This window comes from Nyctereutes procyonoides, unplaced genomic scaffold (assembly GCF_905146905.1).
Source record: "Nyctereutes procyonoides isolate TBG_1078 unplaced genomic scaffold, NYPRO_anot_genome, whole genome shotgun sequence".
Lineage (NCBI taxonomy): Eukaryota > Metazoa > Chordata > Mammalia > Carnivora > Canidae > Nyctereutes > Nyctereutes procyonoides.
Genome location: NW_026575160.1, coordinates 29,634,472 through 29,657,611, shown reverse-complemented (window position 1 = coordinate 29,657,611; position 23,140 = coordinate 29,634,472). Strand labels below are relative to the sequence as shown.

The 23,140-nt window shown below is 33.8% G+C and overlaps 1 protein-coding gene across 1 annotated transcript in view; it reads right to left on the bottom strand.

Annotated features, from left to right (window-relative positions):
• CAPZA2 (capping actin protein of muscle Z-line subunit alpha 2) overlaps nt 1-23,140 on the bottom strand; it is a 61,125-nt gene that overhangs the window by 7,995 nt on the left and 29,990 nt on the right. Inside the window, exons 2-7 of the mRNA XM_055314628.1 lie at nt 21,332-21,395; nt 17,210-17,261; nt 11,416-11,479; nt 6,912-7,118; nt 5,251-5,330; nt 1,250-1,328 (exon numbers count right to left, since the gene is read on the bottom strand). Coding sequence (XP_055170603.1) covers nt 1,250-1,328; nt 5,251-5,330; nt 6,912-7,118; nt 11,416-11,479; nt 17,210-17,261; nt 21,332-21,395 — 546 coding nt within the window. The remainder of the gene's footprint in view (nt 1-1,249; nt 1,329-5,250; nt 5,331-6,911; nt 7,119-11,415; nt 11,480-17,209; nt 17,262-21,331; nt 21,396-23,140) is intronic.

The window sequence follows — 23,140 nt, the reverse complement described above, 5'->3', positions numbered from 1 at the left end:
TTCAGGAACAATTACATGCTAGGCATCATGCTAAGTGATGAAGACAGAACTGTGAAACAGATAATCCCAGTTCTCAGCAAGCTTTGGCTTAAAAGTGACACCATTAAAAAAAAAAAGTGGCACCATTTTAGAAATTATCCAGGTGAAAGCTACTGAGGCCTAAGTGAAGGAAAAAATAATGTCAACAGTTAACGGTCATCACTGATCAAGCACTTCATGTCTGGCTCTGTTTTAACCATTTTGCCCATATCAACTAATCTTCAAACAATCATCTGAGCTTTCTATTGCTGTTTTCTTTTTTAGACTCATGAGCAAACAAGCAAAAGCAGCTTAAATTAAATGACTTCCTGTTGTCATACAACTAATAACAGAGCTGGGATTCAAATTCAGGCAGTCTGCTTTCCAAATCCATGCTTTTAGCCTCTATTTTCTAGCCCCTGGACTAGTCATACCAAGCCAATAGTCATACCAAGGACAAAAGCAACAGGATAAAGACTAGAAATATACAGTGGAGTCAGATGATAGAGTAGCAGTATCTGATTCATCTTTATTCCTTTATGGCTTTTAGCACAATTCCTTTCATGAAAGTTAACAAATATATTGAATAAAAAAGGAAAAGGCTGACCAATTTTTTTCTGTCTTGGTTCACTTAAACTTGTTTAGTAATATTTATATTCAAATACTTGGTCTTAGTTATCAAATGTTCTTCTATATAAACATTTGAGTTTATATTAAATGAGTCAGAGAATTAAATTATGGTGGGTTTCTTGAAATTTTATTTTGAAATTAATTACTTACAGACACTGGTTAGGGAAACCAAACACAAACTTAAAAGATATATATATATATATACATAGGATAAATACATATTAAACACATACATATATTAATATTACACCTCACCCAATTCCCCCCAAATCAGGAGACAGAATAGCACAACTCAAACACAGAGGATGCTTGGATGAACAAATTGTTTGAAGAGTAGACCAAATGGTAGCATCTAATTTTAGCTGTATTTTTAGAATCTGTAAGCTATCCTTGCATAGTTTTGACGACTAGGGAATGAACTGCAAGGTTATCTGAAAGATGAAATCAGCACTACTTGTTTTTCCAATTACTTCAAAACAAAGATCTAGGAAAAAAATGGTTATTGTGTACTAAGGAAAAATAAACTTACGAATTAGAATTAGTTGCTTCTCTGTTTAGAATCATCTAGAGATCAGTAAACAAAATTTCCTTTATTTCATACCTGAATTTTCAAGATGCCAACCACTTGAGTGGTTGAAGGAGTGATTGTAAACTTCCACTCTGACCTCCAACGACCATTCCTTAAAAATAAAAACAGCAGCTGTAAATAAGGTAGGGAAAATAATTTGAATAAATTTTAAGTTCTACATTTAAATTTAATGCTACAAGTATGAGACTGTGGAGAATGGATGCTGGATATTCATTTTTTAATCACTGAAATATTTAAAAGAATCAAAAGTGTTAAGTTCAGTTATGAGCTACATTTAATCTTCATCCATATATGGTAAGAAAAGACATAGAATGGATGCAACTAAAGAATTCTAAAGCTAAGGCTTAAAACACAGTTCAAAACTAAATTATATAAGCTACTTTTGGAGAAAAGTTTTAAGCTACTTCTTCACAACTGACATACTTATGTTTTAATTAAGAATAAACTGGAGGTGCCTGGGTGGCTCAATAGGTTAAGCATTTGTCTTCAGCTCAGGTCATGATCCTAGAGTTCTGGGATTGAGTCCTGTATCAGGCTCCCTGTTCCTCCGGGAGCCTGCTTTTCCCTCTCCCCACCACCCCCCCGCGTGTGTGTGCTCGCTCTCTATCAAATAAATAAATAAAATTTTTTGAGAAGAATAAACTGAATAGGTGAAGAAGGAGTGGGAGATACAGGCTTCCAGTTATGGAATCAATAAGGGGATAAAAGGAATACAGTTAAAAGTACTGTAATAATGTCATGTGGTAACAGATAACAGCTATACTTGTGGGAGAGCACAGCATAACTACAAATTTAGGGAATCATTATATTGTACACATGAAACTAATGTAACATTGTGGGTCAAGTATATTTTGATTTGAAAAAAAGAATAAACTGAACAAATATTTAGATTATCAAGGGCTTTGATAAATACAGTGAATGCAGTCTGACATCTACTGAATGATATAAAGTACCAAATAATTTTAAAAAGAGTGGTTAGTAATACATTTTAAAGGTTTTGATATCTGGAAAGAGAAAGGCTTTCTACAAGGAGTTTTAAGTGTCAGATTTTTTTTTTCTCTAACAGTTTTAGGATTCATTTCCACATAAAAGGCACTTCTTCCTCTCACTTCTCAAAATGACTTTTTTTTTTTTTAAGATTTTATTTATTTATTCATGAGACAGAGAGAGAGAGAGAGAGAGAGAGAGAGAGAGAGAGGCAGAGACAGGCAGAGGGAGAAGCAGGCTCCATGCAGGGAGCCTGACGTGGGAATCGATCCCTGGTCTCCAGGATCATGCCCTGGGCCAAAGGCGGCGCTAAACGGCTGCGGGGTTGCCCTCAAAATGACTTTTGGAATACAAATTAACATATATGCATGGTAGGAAATTGTGACATTAAAAACAAGCAACCAGTATGCTGTTACTCATTTTTGTCTCCCAGATAATGAATTTTATCCTTTAATGCTGTAATCACAAATGTGTATTTATTCAACAAACATTTATTAAACCTCCAATACTGCTAAACATCAAGAAACAGTAAAGACCAGGAAGAGAATGTCCTAGTGAAATCTTTTTAAAAAGATTTCATTCATTCATTCATTCATTTGAGACAGAGAGAGAGAGAGAGAGAGAGAGAGACAGAGACAGAGACACAGGCAGAGGGAGAAGGAGGCTCCATGCAGGGAGCCCGAAATGGGACTCGATCCTGGGACTCCAGGATCACACCCTGGGCCAGAGGCAGGAGCTAAACCGCTGAGCCACCCAGGGATCTCCTAGTGAAATCTATTAAATGTCTATGACTAATATCTTTTTTTTTTTTAAATTATTTATTTATGATAGTCATACAGAGAGAGAGAGAGGCAGAGACAAGGCAGAGACATAGGCAGAGGGAGAAGCAGGCTCCATGCACCGGGAGTCCGACGTGGGATTCGATCCCGGGTCTCCAGGATTGCGCCCTGGGCCAAAGGCAGGCGCCAAACCGCTGCGCCACCCAGGGATCCCTGACTAATATCTTTTGATTTTTATTCTATCTATATTTTAGGTTAACTAAAGTATATTTCTTAGTAGCAAAATATTTAGATTTTACTGAGATTATTGTGATATGTAATGTGTAGCACTTTGTCATTTAGAATTTATCTTTTCTAAAAAATGGAAGTCACTTTTTTAACTTCCATGATATAATGTTCATTGTGGTAATACAGGAGAAAAATTCAGATATATGAAGCAAATTATTGAGAACTCAAGAACAAACATCTTCATTTTACATATGCTAAAGCTCAAATAAGTTCTAGTTCTGAAAACTGATTAGTAAATTCACTATAGCATCTCCAATATATATTAAAGTAAAATTTAGTAACAAGAGTTTTCCTTTAGAAGTTCAATCTCAACAAGATTGATTTTTATGATGCATATCTTGGCAAAATTGCATAAGGTAATAGTGATTTGGTTAAGATTTATTTCTTAACAATATTGGTAGGTTACTGCTATATGTTTTTATGCCTAAAATGGAGAAACTATACTTATAAGTCCATAAAAGTAACTGTACACCAGAATTTTTAGGGAACAGAAGCCTGTTATTAAGGTGTATGTTTACATACGGAATTGATTTTCCTTCAGTGATAATGGATCTGCATTCCTCCAAATGTTCTTGGTTAACCTTGTAGCCTTGCATTTATTTCTAGGATGGTTAAATAATGAAGCAATCTTGGGCCATGAACCAAATTAGTCCACCGGGGTTACTGATACCTTTTACTTTACCCTCAAGAGCAGAACCAACCAACCTGGCTAACAAGTACAATATTATGGCTATATTTATTCTGATGATCTTAGCATGTATTAACAAAAAAGGAAGATAAAGGTAAAGATTTCATTGAATTCTGAATTTATAAAGTCTTGTAGAGCCTCAGAATTTTATAAAGATGTCTCAGAAATCATCTTGTCTAAAAATAGAAAGGCTCAACAACTTGTCAAAGGTCCAAAAAAAATAGGGAAAGTCAGTGCTTTGGGTGACTGGACTTTTTTTTTTTTTTAAAGATTTTATTTATTTATTCCCAAGAGACACAGAGAGATAGATAGATAGATAGATAGATAGATAGATAGATAGAGAGAGAGAGAGAGAGAGAGAGAGAGAGGCAGAGACATAGGCAGAGGGAGAAGCATGCTCCACACAGGGAGCCTCATGCGGGACTCAATCCCAGGTCTCCAGGATCACGCCCTGGGCTGAAGGCGGTGCTAAATCGCTGAGCCACCCGGGCTACCCACTGACTGTGGACTTTTATAAGGAATAATCAACGAATTTGATTAAAAAATTAAAATGAAATTATGATTGTAATCTGCCTCACTGTATAAAACATGCCATTACTTCGTTAAATTGGCAACCAAGCACAAAGCAATCAACATGAAAACATCTACTTCAGAAGCCCCAAAGCTTACCAGAAAAATCATCGTTCTTTCCTTCATAATACCTCTGTCCTCCTCTCCCATATAAGTCTCATTCAAGAACAATCTCTTCTCAGAATCAGCATATGGGCCTGCCAACTGGTCTGCTCGCAGGCACAAATGTTCCCTTAGGATGCTGCTTGCAAGTCTCTAAAAACACTCGATGCAATCCCACGCTCTCATTCGCTGAGTGTCAATGGATTTACCACTACCTTTGTTTATTTTTCGGAAGATTTTATGTATGTAGGTATGTATGTATTTGAGAGAGAGGAGGAGCAGAGGGAGAGGGACAAGTAGACTCTGCGCTGAACACAGAGCCCAATGTGGTGCTCAATCCCACAACCCTGAGATCACGACTTGAGCCAAAATCAAGAGTCAGATGATCAACTGAGCCACCCAGGAGCCCCTTACTGCTACCTTTAAATACTTATGCTGATTGTGGAGCAAATATCTTTCTCATGTCAAAAGGCTGAAGTTTTATGTTTAGGTTGCATTTAGTCAATTATACACAAAGGTATATAGGTCCAACCAATAAAGCAAGGACTACAAAGGATATGAATGTCAAAGTTCTCCAGAAGCACACAATTTTAACTTACCAAAAGTTTTTTGCTTGGAACTGATGGCTCTCTATGCATGCAATAATGGTTTGCTGTCCATCTATTTTTTTACCATATACCTTTAATGGCAAAGAAAATAAAAAGGGTGAATTCAGGACCATAGAATATTCAACTTTAAACATCTGTAAAAAAAAAAATTGTATGGCACTTTGGTAGGAACATATAAAAGAAAAATGAGACAGTTTATTTTAAACACATAGATACTAATCTGGTTCTTTCCACACAAACAAAAACTGGACCCACATTGTGATTATCATCTTTGTTTCCTTCACAATTTTAGGGGCTGTCATTTCTTTAGTCATTTAACAAAGTGCTGGGACAGAGGTGAGAAAATTAATTTACTTATAACTGAGAAAGGTCATTAAGAGAATGCCTGTGTTGGTATGATGATGTTATTTCACCTCTTGTTTACTGCTTTATAAGTGATAGATCATTTGTATCTTTCAATCCTCCAAATCCAACAAATAAGGACTCTCTAATACAACCTATTTATTCTTGAGTTATTCTTCCAAAATAATCCTAATCAACAAGGTTATAATTCAAGGAATTTGTAAAGTACTTGAGTTTATGCAGCAATTTTTCCTCAAATAATTACTGAGAGCTAGATACTTAAGGAGATTTTATGAAATTTTGTCCTAACCAGAAAACTGAGATGCTAACAGTAATATTATGTTGGGACAGCAACTATTAAACCAGCATATACGGTAACTGCGGTTCTAGAGGTAGGCAGACAGAGGTCAGATCCAGAAGGCTGTGAAAGCCATGTTCAGAAGCCTGGACTCTATCCTAAACGTAATGGAAAAATCTTTGAATGATTTCCAGCATGGGACTTTCATGATGTGATCGGTTATTTCAAAAGATCACTGTGGCTATGGAGAAGATCACAGAAACACAAACAAACTGGAGGGTGGAGGTAGGGCTGAAAAGCCTGTGTGGGTACAATCTTATGAAAAAAAGGAAAAGAAAAGCACTCCTAATTTCTACCGTATTTCATCCTGAAAATATAAAAATAGATTAAACCTATGAAAGAATCACATTAAAAAAGAGACTTGGTTATTATAAAACTGGCAAGGACAGGATTCCACTTCCAAATAATTTAATTTGCTCTAAGATCTTGTAACTTAATGAAAGGAAGCTTTTTTTTTTTAAGATTCATTCCTTCATTCATTCATTCATTCACTCATTCGAGACACAGAGAGAGACAGACACACAGGCAGAGGGAGAAGCAGGCTTCATGCAGGGAGCCCGATGTGGGACTCGATCCCGGGACTCCAGGATCATGCCATGGGATGAAGGCAGGCGCTAAACCGCTGAGCCACCCAGGCGTCCCTTGATCTAAGCTTACTGAGATGAGTTATGGACATGAGATTAAAGAATCTTATAGTATTATGCTGTAATCAATATATGACAATTCCTACTTGGATTTAATTCAAGGTACAACCATTTTCCCATTTTGTGCAATCATAATATATTTACTATTTAGAGTTTTTTGAAAAAAACATTCTTAGAAATAAAACAAGAAAAAAGAAAAAAATGATGAGTTATAAAATGTCAGTTCTGTAAATTACAGCTTTCAAGAAATCATAAAAACAGTCATATTTACATAAGACAAAAGAAAAATATGCATATTGATGACTTACAGTGCAGACCCCATTTGGATAATGTTCTTTTACATAGGCTCGCAGAGCAGTTTCTACTGAAGTTCTCCATGATTCAACTGCATTTTCTGCTTCATATGGTCTTGGATCAGTTGCTTCCTTTCTTAAGTGATCAAATTTGAAACAGATTCTGTTTTTGGGATCCAAAAACTTTCCATTTCCCAAGTCGCCATGTTCTGTTATCAATACCTTCAATGATGTGATGAATTTTGAAAAAAAAAAAAAAGTATTTAAAATAGCATTTAAGTACTGACATATATTAATATACATTCATTTAAATTTTGCCCTTAACATTGTAAAATAATTCTACTCTAAGAAATTGTCTTAACTATATGGCACAACTATAATAATTCAAATGAGGCTATTGTTACTTAGCTTAGATCAGTGGATCTAATTTTCTCCCACTATAACTTCTGGCTACCTGATGAAAAGAACGCATCTTCTAATATGTTGCTGGAGTTTTTTTGTTGTTTTGTTTTAAAACTATAAACAGTTTACTATTTCTGTTATCAGTTTCCAGTTCTCAAAACTAAGGAACTGGTAGTAACTTTCAATGAGAATGGCTACAAGAATAGCTTTAATCCAAAGACAATACTCTTCAGTGTGTCCTATATTGTTCCTAAGCCCATACTTTCCATCTTCTGTGAAGTGTCTGCTTGTTTCTATAATCTATTCACTGACAGATGTCTTCAACTGACTTCCAAATTTTTAAACATGTAACTTACTTCTTTATGTACATTTAAGTTGTACATGCATAAACTTGATACTTTGCGCTTTATTTTAAAATTTCCCTCTTGGGATCCCTGGGTGGCGCAGCGGTTTGGCGCCTGCCTTTGGCCCAGGGCGCGATCCTGGAGACCGGGGATCGAATCCCACATCAGGCTTCCGGTGCATGGAGCCTGCTTCTCCCTCTGCCTGTGTCTCTGCCTCTCTCCTCTCTCTCTCCTCTCTCTCTCTGTGACTATAATAAATAAATAAATAAATAAATAAATAAATAAATAAATAAACAAACAAACAAACAAATAAAATAAAATAATAAAATAAAATAATAAAATAAAATAAAATAAAATAAAATAAAATAAAATAAAATAAAATTTCCCTCTTGTTCTTCCCTTGCAACTCTCCCAATCTTTCACTCCTTACCTATGTTAGGACTTCCTCATCCCTCTGATAAAATCATGTACACACAGCATATATCCTTCTAAATTTTTTTCAGCCATATAATCCCACACAGATATATAAAAACTTATCTGTGTATACATACACACACATTCAGGGTTTTGGGGGTCATTTGTACAAGAATGGAATGAACATGCACACGCACACATATTTTTCTGCATCTGTTTTTTTTTTAATATCAACACCTTATAGAAATCCTTCAAAGTCAGCTGGTAAACCTCTCATCATTCTTTCTAATGGCTGTATAATGTCTCATAATGTGGATATAACTTAATTTATTCTGTCATTCTGCTACTGATGGACCTCTCTTTTATTTCCAGGCTGTTTTCTTTTTGGGGGGGATGAACGGGTACCTTAAAAATGTAAAAAATAAGTACTTTTGTACATATATTTTAACATGCTAATGTTTTTATTTCCATTAGATGCTTCCATTTTTCTTAAATATATTCCTAGTAGTGGGGACAGTAGATAAAGGGTCTATCTATATGTTTTTAATTTTTAATACATTTCCAAAAAATGGCTATGACAATCCACATTTTTATGAACAGTGTATAAGATATGCTTCCCTTCATATTACAATCAATAGGCATATGATTCTTTTTTTCAATCTGATGGGTATAAAATATCTCATTACTTTAGTTATATTTCTCTCACTACAGACTGATCTAAATATTGCTTTGTGTATGGGCCATTTGCTCTTCTGTGAGCAAATATTCTTTAATATTTTTCATCTGAGATTTTTTGTTTTCATATTAATTTATAAGTATTTTGTTTAAGGTATCTTTTTCATTTTATGGTTAACTATTATGTAGCAAAATGTCCATCTTTTCTCTTATAGTTTCTGGGTTTCCAGGCTTATTTAAGATAGTCTCCCTGTCCTAATATTGTCTCATGTAGACTCTTTCCTCTTAAACTTTAAGTCGTTTTACAAATTTTAATCCTCCTGAAATTTATTTCTGTATATTGTATGAGATAGAGGTTCAATTTAATCTTAACAGAAACCAGTTATGCCAATCTTTTATTATTTGTGTATCTAAATTATAATCTTGTCACACATAAAAATTTACATATATTTGGGACTAAATTCTGGTTCTATATGCTGCAGCACAGATCTATTTGTGTACTTTATACAATACCATCCTGATTTGACTTTAAATTGGTTGTAAAGCATCTTCTAGCTATCTAGTTAAGGAATTCTTTCTTACCCATTCTTTTTGTTCTTACATTTTTTTTTTTCAAGCAGGAATTTTTTTGCATAAACTTCATGAACATTCTTAAAAATATATTTTATTTATTTATTCATGAGAAAGAGAGAGGCAGAGACCCAGGCAGAGGAAGAAGCAGGCTCCATGCAAGGAGCCCGACATGGGACTCAATCTCACCCTGGGCTGAAGGTGGTGCTAAACTGCTGAGCCACCCAGACTGCCCAAACTTCATGAACGTTTTGACCAATTAAGAAAACTATTAGGATTCTAATCAAATTGCATTAAATTCATATTTTAATTTTTTAATAATTTAACTTCCTATTTTCAGAATGGAATGTGGCATTGCCTTTCCATTGTTCATATCCTGTTTTATGTTTTAAGAAGACAATCATCCTTCTCTTCACAATCCTTTGCCTTTCTTGTTCAGGTAATTCCTAGGTTGATGCATAGTTTAACCAATTAAAATGGAATTCCTACCCCTCCAACCATTTCTAGCGTAAAGTACTTATTTGGTGCAATGGAGGACATCTAATGAGTTTTGAATACTTACCTTAAATTCAGCCATCTCACAAAACTGTTTTAAGTCTACTAGTTTCTTTTGGTTAGCATTCTTATATAAATGCTGTTACGAAGAGTTTTCTTTTCTAAAGCTTTAAAAGTTCTCATTCTCTTGTCTTATTTGCTATACCTCCATTATGTTAGATAATAATAAGAGGACAATCTTGGCAAATTTTCTATTTTAACTATAATTATTTTAGTGTTTGTTTGTAGTCTATGATATTTACTGTGACTTTACTGTGATTTATAGTCTACTTAAGAGGTCTTCCTTCTTCTATCCCTAGGTTTACTTAGGAATTTTGTAATGAGGACTAGCTGCTTGATTACACTATTGATGCATGATAAGGTTTTCTCTTTGTTGGTTAATAGATAAGATCAATATATTGCCTTACATGGAACTACTCATGCATTCCTATAATAAAATCTATTTAGTCTCGATTTGTCATTCTTTTGATATATTCCAGAATTCCATCTGTTAATATCTAAAGTTTTTAAGTCTATGGTCATAAGTGAGATTACAGTTTGCTTTTTGTTTTATCTTTATTAGGTTTAAGTACTAATATTATGCCAGGTTCATAAATGAGTTTGGGAGTTATCCAACATTTAAAAAAAATACATTCCCTGAACCCAGCAAATATTCTTTTAGGAATGTATTTTAAGAAAATAATGGTCAATACGGTGCTCAGAGGTACAAAGATTTACAATACAGCTTTGTTTACAATTAAAGACAAAAAAAATCTCCCAAGAAAAGTAAATTTATGAGATTAATAAAATGAAACACTATATAGTTTTATACGTGTAGGTGTGTGTATACATACACACAAGCATGTCTATATATGTAAGCTTGTTTTCTCTGCAGTTACGAGTCATCTGTCTAGGCTCTCTTTTCCCCCTGTAAATACAAGACTACATATTATATAATGAATAATGCCAAATGCAAGCTTTGACATAACTGGTCATTAAGAATTGTTAAAATTCTTTCATGTTCTACCTACCAGTTCCTTCTTCATATTGTTTTATGAAAGTTGTGCTTTGCACAATCACTGTTTGATTATTAGTATCTCTAAACCAGGAAAAAAACAAAACTAGTGATCTTTGGTGGCTTTTCTTAACTTAGCAATTCTAACTTTCACTTTGGAAAGAAAAGATTTAATAATTACTAAATGCTAAGTTACTCACATGAAGAACTGTAGAATTCCAGAGCAACCAAAATATGATATAAATCTTACTAATATATATTCTAGATTTTGGATTAATATAGGATTGATTTTTTCCTATAAAAAACAAGAAAGTAGATTTAAAGCAATTATTTTCTAAACTCTTAAAAGAATTACATTTGAATACTTCTAAAAGGGACTTTCTGCTAACAGTATTATTGGTCTCTACAAAAAAACCCCAAATTTTCAATTATTTTGTCCATAAGCGGCTATCATTAAAACGAACACTTTATCTTTAAACATACCACCTCATAGTTCTTGCAGAATATATTAACCATTATAAATGCAACACAGAAAAGTCAGATCCCGTGTTTATATGAAACATACCTGATCTTCATAACCTTCAATTTTTACTGGAGTAAACTGGTCCAAGTTATACTGTGCAAAGGCACTATAAAAGAGAAAGGCCAATTATTTAAAGTTACAAAACTCAACACTCTTAAAATAGTACGAACAATTCACTTGTCAATAAATCTCCTGCATTACACATGGCAAGTTAAATATTACGACTCTCCATTACAGATCTCTTATTAACTATAAATATTATATAGATATGGCTATTTTTAAAACTGACGAATGATATGCAGCCTTCAATGTTGAGCAAAAGAAAATTAAAACAGTAAATATAGTTTGTCTTTTCACTCAATACCTTGAAAGTAAAAAGTTAGCCATCTAACAAGATACATATCTAATTATTTGAGTATGTATTTAGCATACAACACACCAGGAAACAGAGTAGTTATTATGAGAGATAGAAGAGCAATCCGACAGATCCTATGATCAGAGGACTTACAGTTGGGTAGGAGAGATAACAGATAAGCACAATCATAACACAAAGTAGAAAGTATTGTAAGACAATGAGCAATAAAGAAAGCATCAAGGAAAATATACATTTTTAAAAATTATATTCCACTGAGGCAAGGCTATATGTAAAGATATATGTAAAAGATATATGTAAGAAGAGTTTTAGAGGTGACTTCATTAGAAATTTGACACTGAGAAATGGCCTTGAAATGATGAGTAGGCAAAAACTGAAGGGATGGGAAGAAAAGAATATTTCAATTAGAGGGACCAGGATAAACTAAACACATGGGAAGACAGGTTAGATCCACATCATAGAAAGCACCAAGCTCAATGCCCGACACATAGCACGTGCTCAATTGTATTTACTAAATTAAAGTGAAAAGCCCTGACTGATAGAATTATTATTTCATTTGGGAGGCAAAACAGAATCACTGAAGCTTTCTGAGAAAGAAGAACCTAAGTACCTTTAAAGAAGATTAATTTGGCTGCAGTGTGTATGACAAGTGGACAGTGGAGCAACTAGAGCCAAAAAAAAAGCAGTTAGGTGGTTATTAGGCAAATGTCCATGTTAGAACTGCTGAAGAGTCTGAACTAAGAAACGGTGACAAAATGGATTCAACAATAAATTCTCTCTCTACTTTCATATAATATATGGTAATATACTATAAGGTAATACTACATTACCTAATTATGTAATACACTTATAGGAAAGATTCTCATAGTACAGAAAATTATCTGAAAAATATGTAAGGACCGTATTACATTTTTATTAAATCTAAAACCTGGGTATTTTTTTCTCCACTTAACAGAAAAGATATTGAGTATTTTAAAATTTAGAAATACATCTGTCAACCTAATCTACTTGGAAGATTTTCTGGATAGCAAGACATCCACTGAATTTTCAGGTTATTAGCTACTGAGTATCCTCTACAAAGGGATGTTCGGATAAGCAAAGCCATTACTGATAAATTAACAGCAGACTAACAAATGTAAAAAGTACTTTGAGATTAAAAATAAAAATAGTATTCTAGATCATTGAGAAAGTAGGATTCATTTTCCAGTCAAAGATATATGTAAATAATAAATGTAGATAGTAATTTGGTCCTAGGCCTTTTACTACCCAGAATATCAAACCTCATCGATCTATCACTTGGGAATGAGGGAAGAACAGGAAATCTGAAAAGTGACAATGAGTATGAAAATAGGTAAAATGTTATATTAAATGCTCAAAGCACGTTAAATAGGTAATAGTTACATGGTACAATGGAAAAGATACTCACTAACCTAGCAGTGAGAATATAAAATACCTAGGTTTTGTCCAAACCCCATTATCAGCTAGCATGTGGCCCACTTACCTTACCTATAAAAAGAGGGCTTTGGATTAGCTGACTTCTAAAGTCCCTTCAATTCAGAAATTTACTCTATCCACCTACTCATCATCTACTCACCCATCCCCCCACCCATGCAAATAACTAGGTGTTCAGCCCTCTCACTAGACACAATGAAAACAGTGATTTCTCTGCCCTTTACAGTTCTATGGCCCAATCATCCACTTCTAAATACCTGCTCCTGTATTTAGATTTTTACACTTATTACTATTAGTCATGCAACAGTCACAAACTATACTTTTCACCAGGTGTCTCCCTCAGTTTAGCCATATTATTTCCCTATTTACTATTCAAACCCTGTTCATCATTTAAATTCAGCTCAAAACCACTTCTAAATAGAAATTAAGAATTTCTCCCTTTGGGCTCCAAAGGCCTTTGATATGTCTGTATTATAATAATACTTTATTTCATTTGGCCTGATACCGAACATATCTAACTCCCCACTAGAAAATCCCTAAGAGGCTTATTTTATCATCACAGTGAAGTCTGGCAATCACATGTCAGTTGAATAAAAGGCTCTTTCTGGGTATTTAGAAGACTTGAGAATACCGACTCTTTAGTATGTCTACTCTTACATACTATGAAACATACCTAATTTGTGCCTTTATATCCCATTAAAACCACTCTTAAGGGGCACCTGGGTGGCTGGCTCAGTGGTTGAGCATCTCCCTTTTGGTTCTGGTCGTGATCCCCAGGTACTGGGATCGAGTCCTGCATTATGCTCCCCGCAGGGAGTCTGCTTCTATCTCCGCCTATGTCTCTGCCTCTCTTTCTGTGTCTTTCATGAATAAATAATGAAAAAATCTTTAAAAAAATAATAAAATAAAACCACTCTTAAGAATAATACCCATGTTTTTTCCCCCTTATAGAAAGATAGGAAGAGGGGGAAAATAAGATTTAAAAAGCTAAAGCACAGGGAAAAATAGAAAGAAACAAAGAAAGAATTACATATATGTAAGAAAGAGAAGTACCTGTACAAAAGAAATTCAATATCCAAGATCACAACTTAAGAAATGAGACTATGGCAATGCACTTACTCTGGTGAAACTGCCACTAGGACACATTCTAAATGTTTTCAACACACTTTGCAAACTAGCGTTATGGGGTTTTGGACAGCCTCAATTATAGGCAATGAATCTTCTTTAGAGGGTGAAACCAGATTTGGAGATATTTTAAAAGTAATTCAGAACCAAGTCTAGTGAACAGTGAGTATGATACTATTTTTGCCTGAAAATTATTTCATGGAGAGGATACTGTGAACCAGAATAACATAGTTCTAAAGTCAATCACAGATACCCTCAGATGTTTACAAAATGAATTCAAATGAATAGTTTTGAGAAATTTGGAAAGAATACTACTAAAGTCAACAAAAAAATTAGTATTTTCTCTAAGTGTTCATCTGGTTAGCAATCACTTACTGATAGTATAACTACATGCAAGACAGTTTGAGCTTTCTACTTAAAATTTTGGTGGGGGTTTTTTGGTATCATACAATAAACATCTTGTTTTATCATTACCTACTGATTTCTTCAGATTCATTTCCTTAGAATATCAGAGTTTCAGGCATTTTAATGTATATACCTCCTGAAATATGGACAATTGTCCCCATAAAGTGTTTTATAATAAAAGAAAAATGTGCTCACATTCTGATTCTTTTTTACAACAAATCCAATTTAATTTAAATGTAAAAACCATCATCAGATAAGTACTTCTTTGGACAAATAAAATTTCAATACTTTCATCATTTTTGAGTCAATTATATGGCTATTTCATACCATTAAATAATTATGAATATTTCTTTGACCTTCATTAAATTTTGAGGAAAAGTTCTTATTCTTTCAACAAGTCAAGTTTCTCATTTTCTTGAGTAAAAACAAAATACCCCCTCCCCCAAAAGCACTAATTCTTGCATCTACATGAAGCAATCCATACATTTATTTACCACAGAGAACTCGGAGGAAAAGTACTCTGAAAGCACTGGTGTTAGAAGTTATAAATGCTCTACATCTTCTTTACTTCTGTAAGATTTTCTCAACATGCCATATGCTATTATAAGGAAAATTAATTTTACTTGAATATACAAATAATTTTTTAAAATTTATTCATGAGAGACACAGAATGAGAGAGAGAGAGAGAGAGAGAGAGAGAGAGAGAGAGAGAGAGAGAGAGAAGCAGAGGCATAGGCAGAAGGAGAAGCAGGCTCCTTGCAGGGAGCCTGACATAGGACTGGATCCCAGATCCTGGAATCACGCCCTGAGCCAAAGGTAGATGCTCAACCGGAGCCACCCAGGTGTCCCAAATACACAAATTATGTAAATAAAGTTTAAAGAACTTAGGAATAAGTAGCCATTCACTTAGAAGCTTATCATTAAAGTCAAAGATATAGAGTAAATTGATTTCTATACAGCACTTTAATAATTAACAGGAGTGGAAGCACCCCAAATGTCCACTGACAGATGAATAAACAAAATGTGATACATATATACTCAGTATTAAAAAGGAAAAAAATTCGGACACATGCCACAACATGAATGAACACAAAAGACACTATGCTTAGTAGAATAAACCAGTCACAAAATGACAAATAACGTATGATTCCACTTCTATGCAACACCTAGTGAGGTCAAATTCATAGAGACAAAAAACAGAATGGTAGTTGCCAGGGGCAGAGGGAAGGGGAGAATAAGAAATTATTGCTTAATGGATATGGAGTTTTAGTTTGGGAAAATAAAAAAAGTTCTGGAGATGGATGGTGGTGATAGTTACACAATGTGAATGACTTAATGCCAAAGATGTGTATTCTTAAAATGGTTAAATTTTATATTATGTACATTTTCTCCCAATAAAAATAATAAATAGGGTGAAACAGGTAAAGAGGATTAAGCATACACTTATTGTGATGAGCACTGAGTAATGTATAAATCGCTGAATCACTATATTGTACACCTGAAATTAATATAATACTATATGTTAATTATATTGGAATTAAAAAACAAAGAGATCTATAAATAAAAGTTGCTATTAAAAGATAATAGGAATTTAAATCAGAAGCAAAATGAGATATGCCTAGAGGTCTGTTGAACCTCTAACTTCATTAGGGTTAACTATAAAGGACAGATTTGATAAAGCCTTTAAACATTATAAAAACAGAATAAGAACAAATTTCCCCTGGTTCAAGAATTCATATATTTGGTAGAATACTAGGGTGAGAAAAGGTGCCCAGATAGATACTAAACACTCTGCAAGGTACCTAAAAATCTCCAATGAGTAATGGAATTGGTTAGCCTAACATAGGAGTCCCCACCTTACTTTTGGAGGTGGGAATAGAGAATTAATTATTTCTCCGAAATCCTACGACAGTTGTGGCAAGTCCTGATTGTGGTCACTGGTCCAAAGACGTATGAGGACTGCCTATTTTTTTGGATCACTCACAAATCCAGTAAATATTTATTTATTTAATATATGTCAGGTACTATATTAGGTATTGATGAATGAATAAAATGAACTCCTAATCCTAAAAAATCTATTAGGGTCAAACACAGAACAAAAAGTAAAACCTGCATTAAAAAGCAATCACAATTTCAAAAATCAAAGTTTCCAGATAATTTTATCCAACCCTGCAATGCCAAAATGTTGTACTGAGTTTATAAATCACTGCCAAATATTCAATAGATAATTTCAGGTTATAATTGTGTCCCTATGTCCCTCTGTGATCATAAGTATTTCTCTTTTGAGTGATTACACACATATAATGCACATATATATTTAAACCTCAACAAAAATATTTTCCTCTATGTACATACATATGATATACATATATATTTAAAGTTGATGTGTGAATATCTATTTCAGGGATTATTGCTTAAAAAACACCTTTAAAACATTTTTTCTCATTATGTCACTTAGTTAATATAATATGTAATACTTACTGAGCTGCTCCTTCCCTGAGAAGATTATCATTATTAAGCAGTAACCGAACATCTGCAAAATAAGTATTAGGTTTTCTATATTATTATTTTTATATGTTTGAAATTCTTATGTAATGAATGCAGATTCCTTTGGTCATGTATTAACATTCCCGTCTTCCCCCACACCCACCATGTAAGCAAGATCAAAAATTTTTTTTTAATTTTAATTTTAAATTTTTTTTAATTTATGATAGTCACACACACACACAGAGAGAGAGAGAGAGAGAGAGAGAGAGAGAGAGAGAGGCAGAGACATAGGCAGAGGGAGAAGCAGGCTCCATGCACCGGGAGCCCAACGTGGGACTTGATCCCGGGTCTCCAGGATTGTGCCCTGGGTCAAAGGCAGGCGCTAAACCGCTGTGCCACCCAGGGATCCCCCGCAAGATCAAAATTTTACTATGATGACCAAAATAATCACAAAAACACACCAAGGTGGTATTATTATTATTATTATCATTATTATTATTATTATTATTAAAGATACTGGTTAGGAACAGGAGAGGGAATTAAACAGAAATAGAAATTTCCCCAGCTATTTGAAAGTTCCCTTTATGCTACTCGGCTTTTTACCTGCTTTTGCTAACTGAATGGAATCCAAGGAGGATTTTCACTTTTACCAAATGGCAATTGTTTCTCCACTTTATGCCATTTCAGCTAATGAAAGATTTCACAGAACTCTATTTTTGGATAGCAGAGGAAACCTGTAAATGTTATTTTATACCTTCTTAATTAATAGCCAATGTAGGCAGACTGTAATGTATTTCCAAGGAATTACAGTGGAGTTTAAGCTCCATCAAAAAGATTGGTGAGAGTTGCAGAAGATGTCTGCCTCCTAATCTGACAACATTATCATGAGTTTCAAATGAATTTGCTTCATACAAAAAGGGATTAGGCAAGAAACAGCTTGTGAACAGAGCACAGATGTAGACATTTCTGTCCTCAGCTCATGTTCAAACAACAGATGAATGTATTTGGTTCAATATGGATAACTGCTTTATTTGATTTAGCAATCTCACTTTGGTTATTGATTCTTAATTCTGTTCTAATTTTAGACTCAATTATTATGTAGACATTTGCCTACTCATCATTAAAACATAACTTTAAAAATAATACTTTTCTTGGAAAATCTAAGCACTTTGTAAAACAACAGGGAAAAAATCCACATAATTTCACCAAACAGAATTCTAATCTTGGTATATTTTCTTTCTTTACTTTTGCTACACACTTGGCTATTTTACAGTTGTGATCATAAAATACATACTACAGTGCATTTCACTAAATGAAAATAACACAAAAAAACCTAAGTATCTCCCATTAAGAAATTACTTAAATATAAACAGACTATATAGACCTTATAAAAGGTGTAAAGTTGAACAGCCATTAAAAATAATCTAGATGTGAAAAAATTTATTTATCAACATGAAATACCTCCATAACACAATAAACAGCAAGGGGAAAACTCAATATGCATAGTATTATCATATTTATGTAATGTCATATACCTGTGTCCAACGGAGAATGGCAGAAGTATTTAATTCAAACACTGGAGAACTAGAGGGCAGAATTTTATGTGATCTTTAGATTCAATTTTGCACTTTGGAAATTTTAGAATGACTACGGATCATTTTTACATAAATCATAAAGCTACTCCAAAGAAGAAATACTGACTATTCACATGCCTCTTCTCAGCAGCAGGCCCAAATTTAAAAAATAATCTCTTCTGCTAACCACTAAAATAATACTAATTAGATTTCTAAATTAACTGATTTTAAGCAATGGAAGCTACTGCCTAAAAAATTATTCTTAAAAAACAGACATTTAAAATTACAGTTCTTCCTATCTCACAAAGCAAACTGGAGAGATTTGATATGATCTTTTCATGTTCAATATTTAAAACATAATCATGAATAGTGGTGCTGCGTGGTAGTGTATCTCTTCCAGTATTAAATGGGAATAAAATTTAAAACCATGATTTATTTGATCCAGTTAGCTTTATTCTGGAAAGCTTTTCATCATAAGGAAATAACAGAAGAAGAAAATGAAAGATTTCACAGACAAAAGACAAAAGAATTTGAATAAAATCTGTTCTTAAAGAAAGGATCAGGCTGTGGTTCTAAGCCAGGTTGCACGTTAGAACCATAAGGTGGTGAGTACGAGACTTAAACAAAAAATAAACAAAAAATAAAACCCTTATGTTTCACAGCTCTAGCCCAGGTCTACTGCATCAGTTTCTGAGAATGAAGACCAGATATTTACGTTTCAATGATTCTAACATAGCCAACCTAGGAAACGGTATTTGGGAACCACTAAATCAACATGATTTTATGACTTTGTAATTCTAAAATCTGTTGCTTCTCTTGGAATCATCATACTGGTGTTATCAACAAAAACAGCAATGAAGGGACATCTGGGTGGCTCAGCATCTGCCTTCAGCTCAGGGCGTGATCCCAGTCCTGGGATCCCATGTCGGGCTCCCGGCATGGAGCCTGCTTCTCCCTCTGCCTGTGTCTCTGCCTGTGTCTCTGCCTCTCTTTCTCTGTGTCTCTCATGAATAAATAAATAAAATCTTAAAAAATAAATAAAAATAAAATACTCCCTATTTAAAACTTACATGTAATATTCTATATCCCATTTCTGTTCCATAGCTCACTCTCCATCCCAAACCTACTGAATCCTAAACACCCAAATTTATTGTACCTCAACATAGAACTTACCAACATCAATTTCCAGAGAGACTCAGAAAAGCAATTTCTAGGACTCATACATTCTTTTAGGGCCTTTCTAATGAACAAATTTGTAAGGCATTTAATTCAAGGTAAGAACATTCAGTGAAAAACATCTAGAATTTACAATTCATTCTTGGTTCTATGAATTGCACAAGAGTTTGTGAGCCATTGGCTTTAGTGTAGTTTCACCGCTATCAGTTCAAGTTACATGCCAACTTTTGAACCTAAGGAATATAGAGGCTGAAGTTAAACCCTTCAGGAAGCAGAAATATTTGTGAATTCTCTCCCAATTTTACAATTCACTATTTGAGATTTTACAGTTATCTTAAAAGGCAGAATATAGTGCAGACTTCCCATTCTAAGTGTAGCTGAGTGGTTAAATTTTTAAATGCATAAAAATTATCCTAGGTAACTGCATTCAATTATGCATTGTAGTTTGTTGATGATTTAAGGAATTTTCAAGGGTAATTTTAACTTCACAAAATTTTTACCTCATTTTTAGACTTTCAAACCTGATCTTTTTGAGGTGAGATTCCATTATATCTTATATGAATGAAAATGAGTGATTAAACTTCTTTAAAATATGTTTAAATAATTTACTCTGGAATAGAATGTTTTAAAAATAAAACTGAAGAGTTCTGTGTAAATTAGTTTTAATTTTAGACAGTGAAGGCCAAATATACATAAGTAGAAATAACACATTTACAGTGCCTATGGTAACTTATTCTTAAAACTGCTTAAGAAAAGTTTCGTAAAGAGATCACTATAGGCCATTTTCCTGGCGATTGTTCAACCACAGCACTCTCACTGTTAAAGAGGAGCTATTGTTAATTTTTACAGCAACCAGGAGACTGGTTAACAGTTTACATTTCTGATCTACGTATGGGTAGATAACTATAAAAATGTTTGCCACTGAGGTTTAAAGAAGGGCATACTGTGAACTAATTTTTAAGCTATAAATTAAATAGTTTTTACACGTTCTCTTATCTTCTGAACATGCTGAAACAATGCCCTACCCCCCCTTTTTTTGGCTGTTCATACTAAGTTTTTCTTTAAAAGAAATACAAAAAAAATGCATTTCACAATTCCAAAAAATAGTTAAAAATCTGTTTTCAAAAAATTTAATATTACTCTTTTAAGGAGGTTAACTTAAACATAAATTTCATATGTCTCATAAATATTCATGCCATTATGAGATCAATATTGACAAAAATTTTCCCTGTAATTCAAAAAGTACAGATTTTTCCTACATACTCCTCCCTCCCCTTAGCTTAGTTCTTTTGGTTATATAATTTATTCTTTTAAAAAGAGGAGTGCTTGATATATCAAGTCTTAATGCTATGAATTAAACACTCACCATTAAACACCTCATTAAATTCTCCAGGAGGGGCATGAATAATGAATTTTGCTGCTATTCGCACCTAAAACAGAAATGAAGATATAAATGTTCCATGGCATAGGCCTCTGCTAAAATAACCGAAAATACATTCAAAATCATACTACTTCAAAGTTCTACTGAAAATGGCTTTAAACTTTTTTCAAAGTTAGTGACGCTTCTTCAAACACCTTACGTTTATTACTGCTTCAATCATTTAACAGAATCATAATGTATAGGCTGAATGCAGATAAAATATATATTTAACACATTTAAGGATGCAAAACTACCTACATATAAACATTTTCTTAGAAGTAAATTCTTTTAAACCAAAATGGAAAAAAAAAAAAATCAATCAAGAAAGTTTGTACCAGGCAGCCCTGGTGGCGCAGCGGTTTGGCGCCGCCTGCAGCCTGGGGTGTGATCCTGGAGACCCGGGATCGAGTCCCACATCGGGCTCCCTGCACGGAGCCTGCTTCTCGCTCTGCCTGTGCCTCTGCCTCTCTCTCTGTGTCTATGAATAAATAAATAAAATCTTAAAAAAAAATTTGTACGTGTGAAGAAATAAGATGCATTTAGGTAAAATGAAGAAAACAGATTTGCCATATTTATGTTTCTTTAAAATCACAAATTAGTGAAAAATCTACGAAAGAAGGGGGAAGAAAGGTCTAAATTCAAAATGTTTTTCCTAGGAACTGACTGATCTTAGGAAATTTTAGTTCGAAGATACGAGAGAGAAAATATCAAGAGGCATACTGACAGGCGTATTTTAGAGAATAAAGGCCATGTCTAATAAGGAGATCAATTACTAATGAAAAATAAGAGAGCTTAAATGGCATGCCCAATATTCTAGTTTAGTAAAGAAGTCTTGAATATTTCTAACAGTTTCCCAATCAATTTCTGACTACCCCAGCAACTTCCAAGTTGTGGCTGACTTCCCCCAAAGGGCAGTCCCCAACAAGCAGCAGCAACAGTAGCAATCTCGTCAAAAACTCATAATGATGGGCCGCACCCTGACTGGATAGACTCTGGAAACAAGACCTAGGAGTCACTATTTAAACAGGATTCCTAGGTGATTTTTTTTTAACATACATTCATGTATTTGCTGAATTCAATATTGCCAAGGGACTTTGGCAAAAACAATTATTTTCATATTTCCCACTTTATTAGCTCGATGTAGAAACTGAAAATAACGGAAAGCAAAAGAAATAGTAATATATGTGTATAGGTGTTCTACGTATAGGTGCATGCATCTAAGTATACATGATTTTCAGAGGAGACAGATGAAAAAGAGGTTATCTATGGCTAAAAATATATCTCTAGTTAGAGGCCACATATGTAACAAGGCCTTAAAAAGGTAGAACATTTCAATGTAAAACAAAAAGGAAAAGTCTTTGTAGTCTGGAACGCTAAAAAGTTTGAAGTAAAATCTGTAACTATAGTTGGATACCACTGAGAGACAACAATGATGAAAAAGATTTCTTTTAACAGAATTATTTAAATCAGTGTTCACCAAGCACACTACATGAATTAGGTTATTTATTCTTCACAACAACCCTATGAGGTAGTTCCTATTTGTAATCTTTTGATGCGGTAGGTAACGAAGCAGAAGAGGTTAAGTAAGTTGGTCTGATTCCTGAATCTACACTTTTATTCACTACATTATGCTGCTTCTCAGATTTAAAATAGTTTTGGTAGAATGGGTACACTCTTCCCACCAAAGGATGAACGTGTAGCTACCAAACAGCTACCTCAGTACAAACCTTTTTTTGGGGGGTACTTAAAATGTTA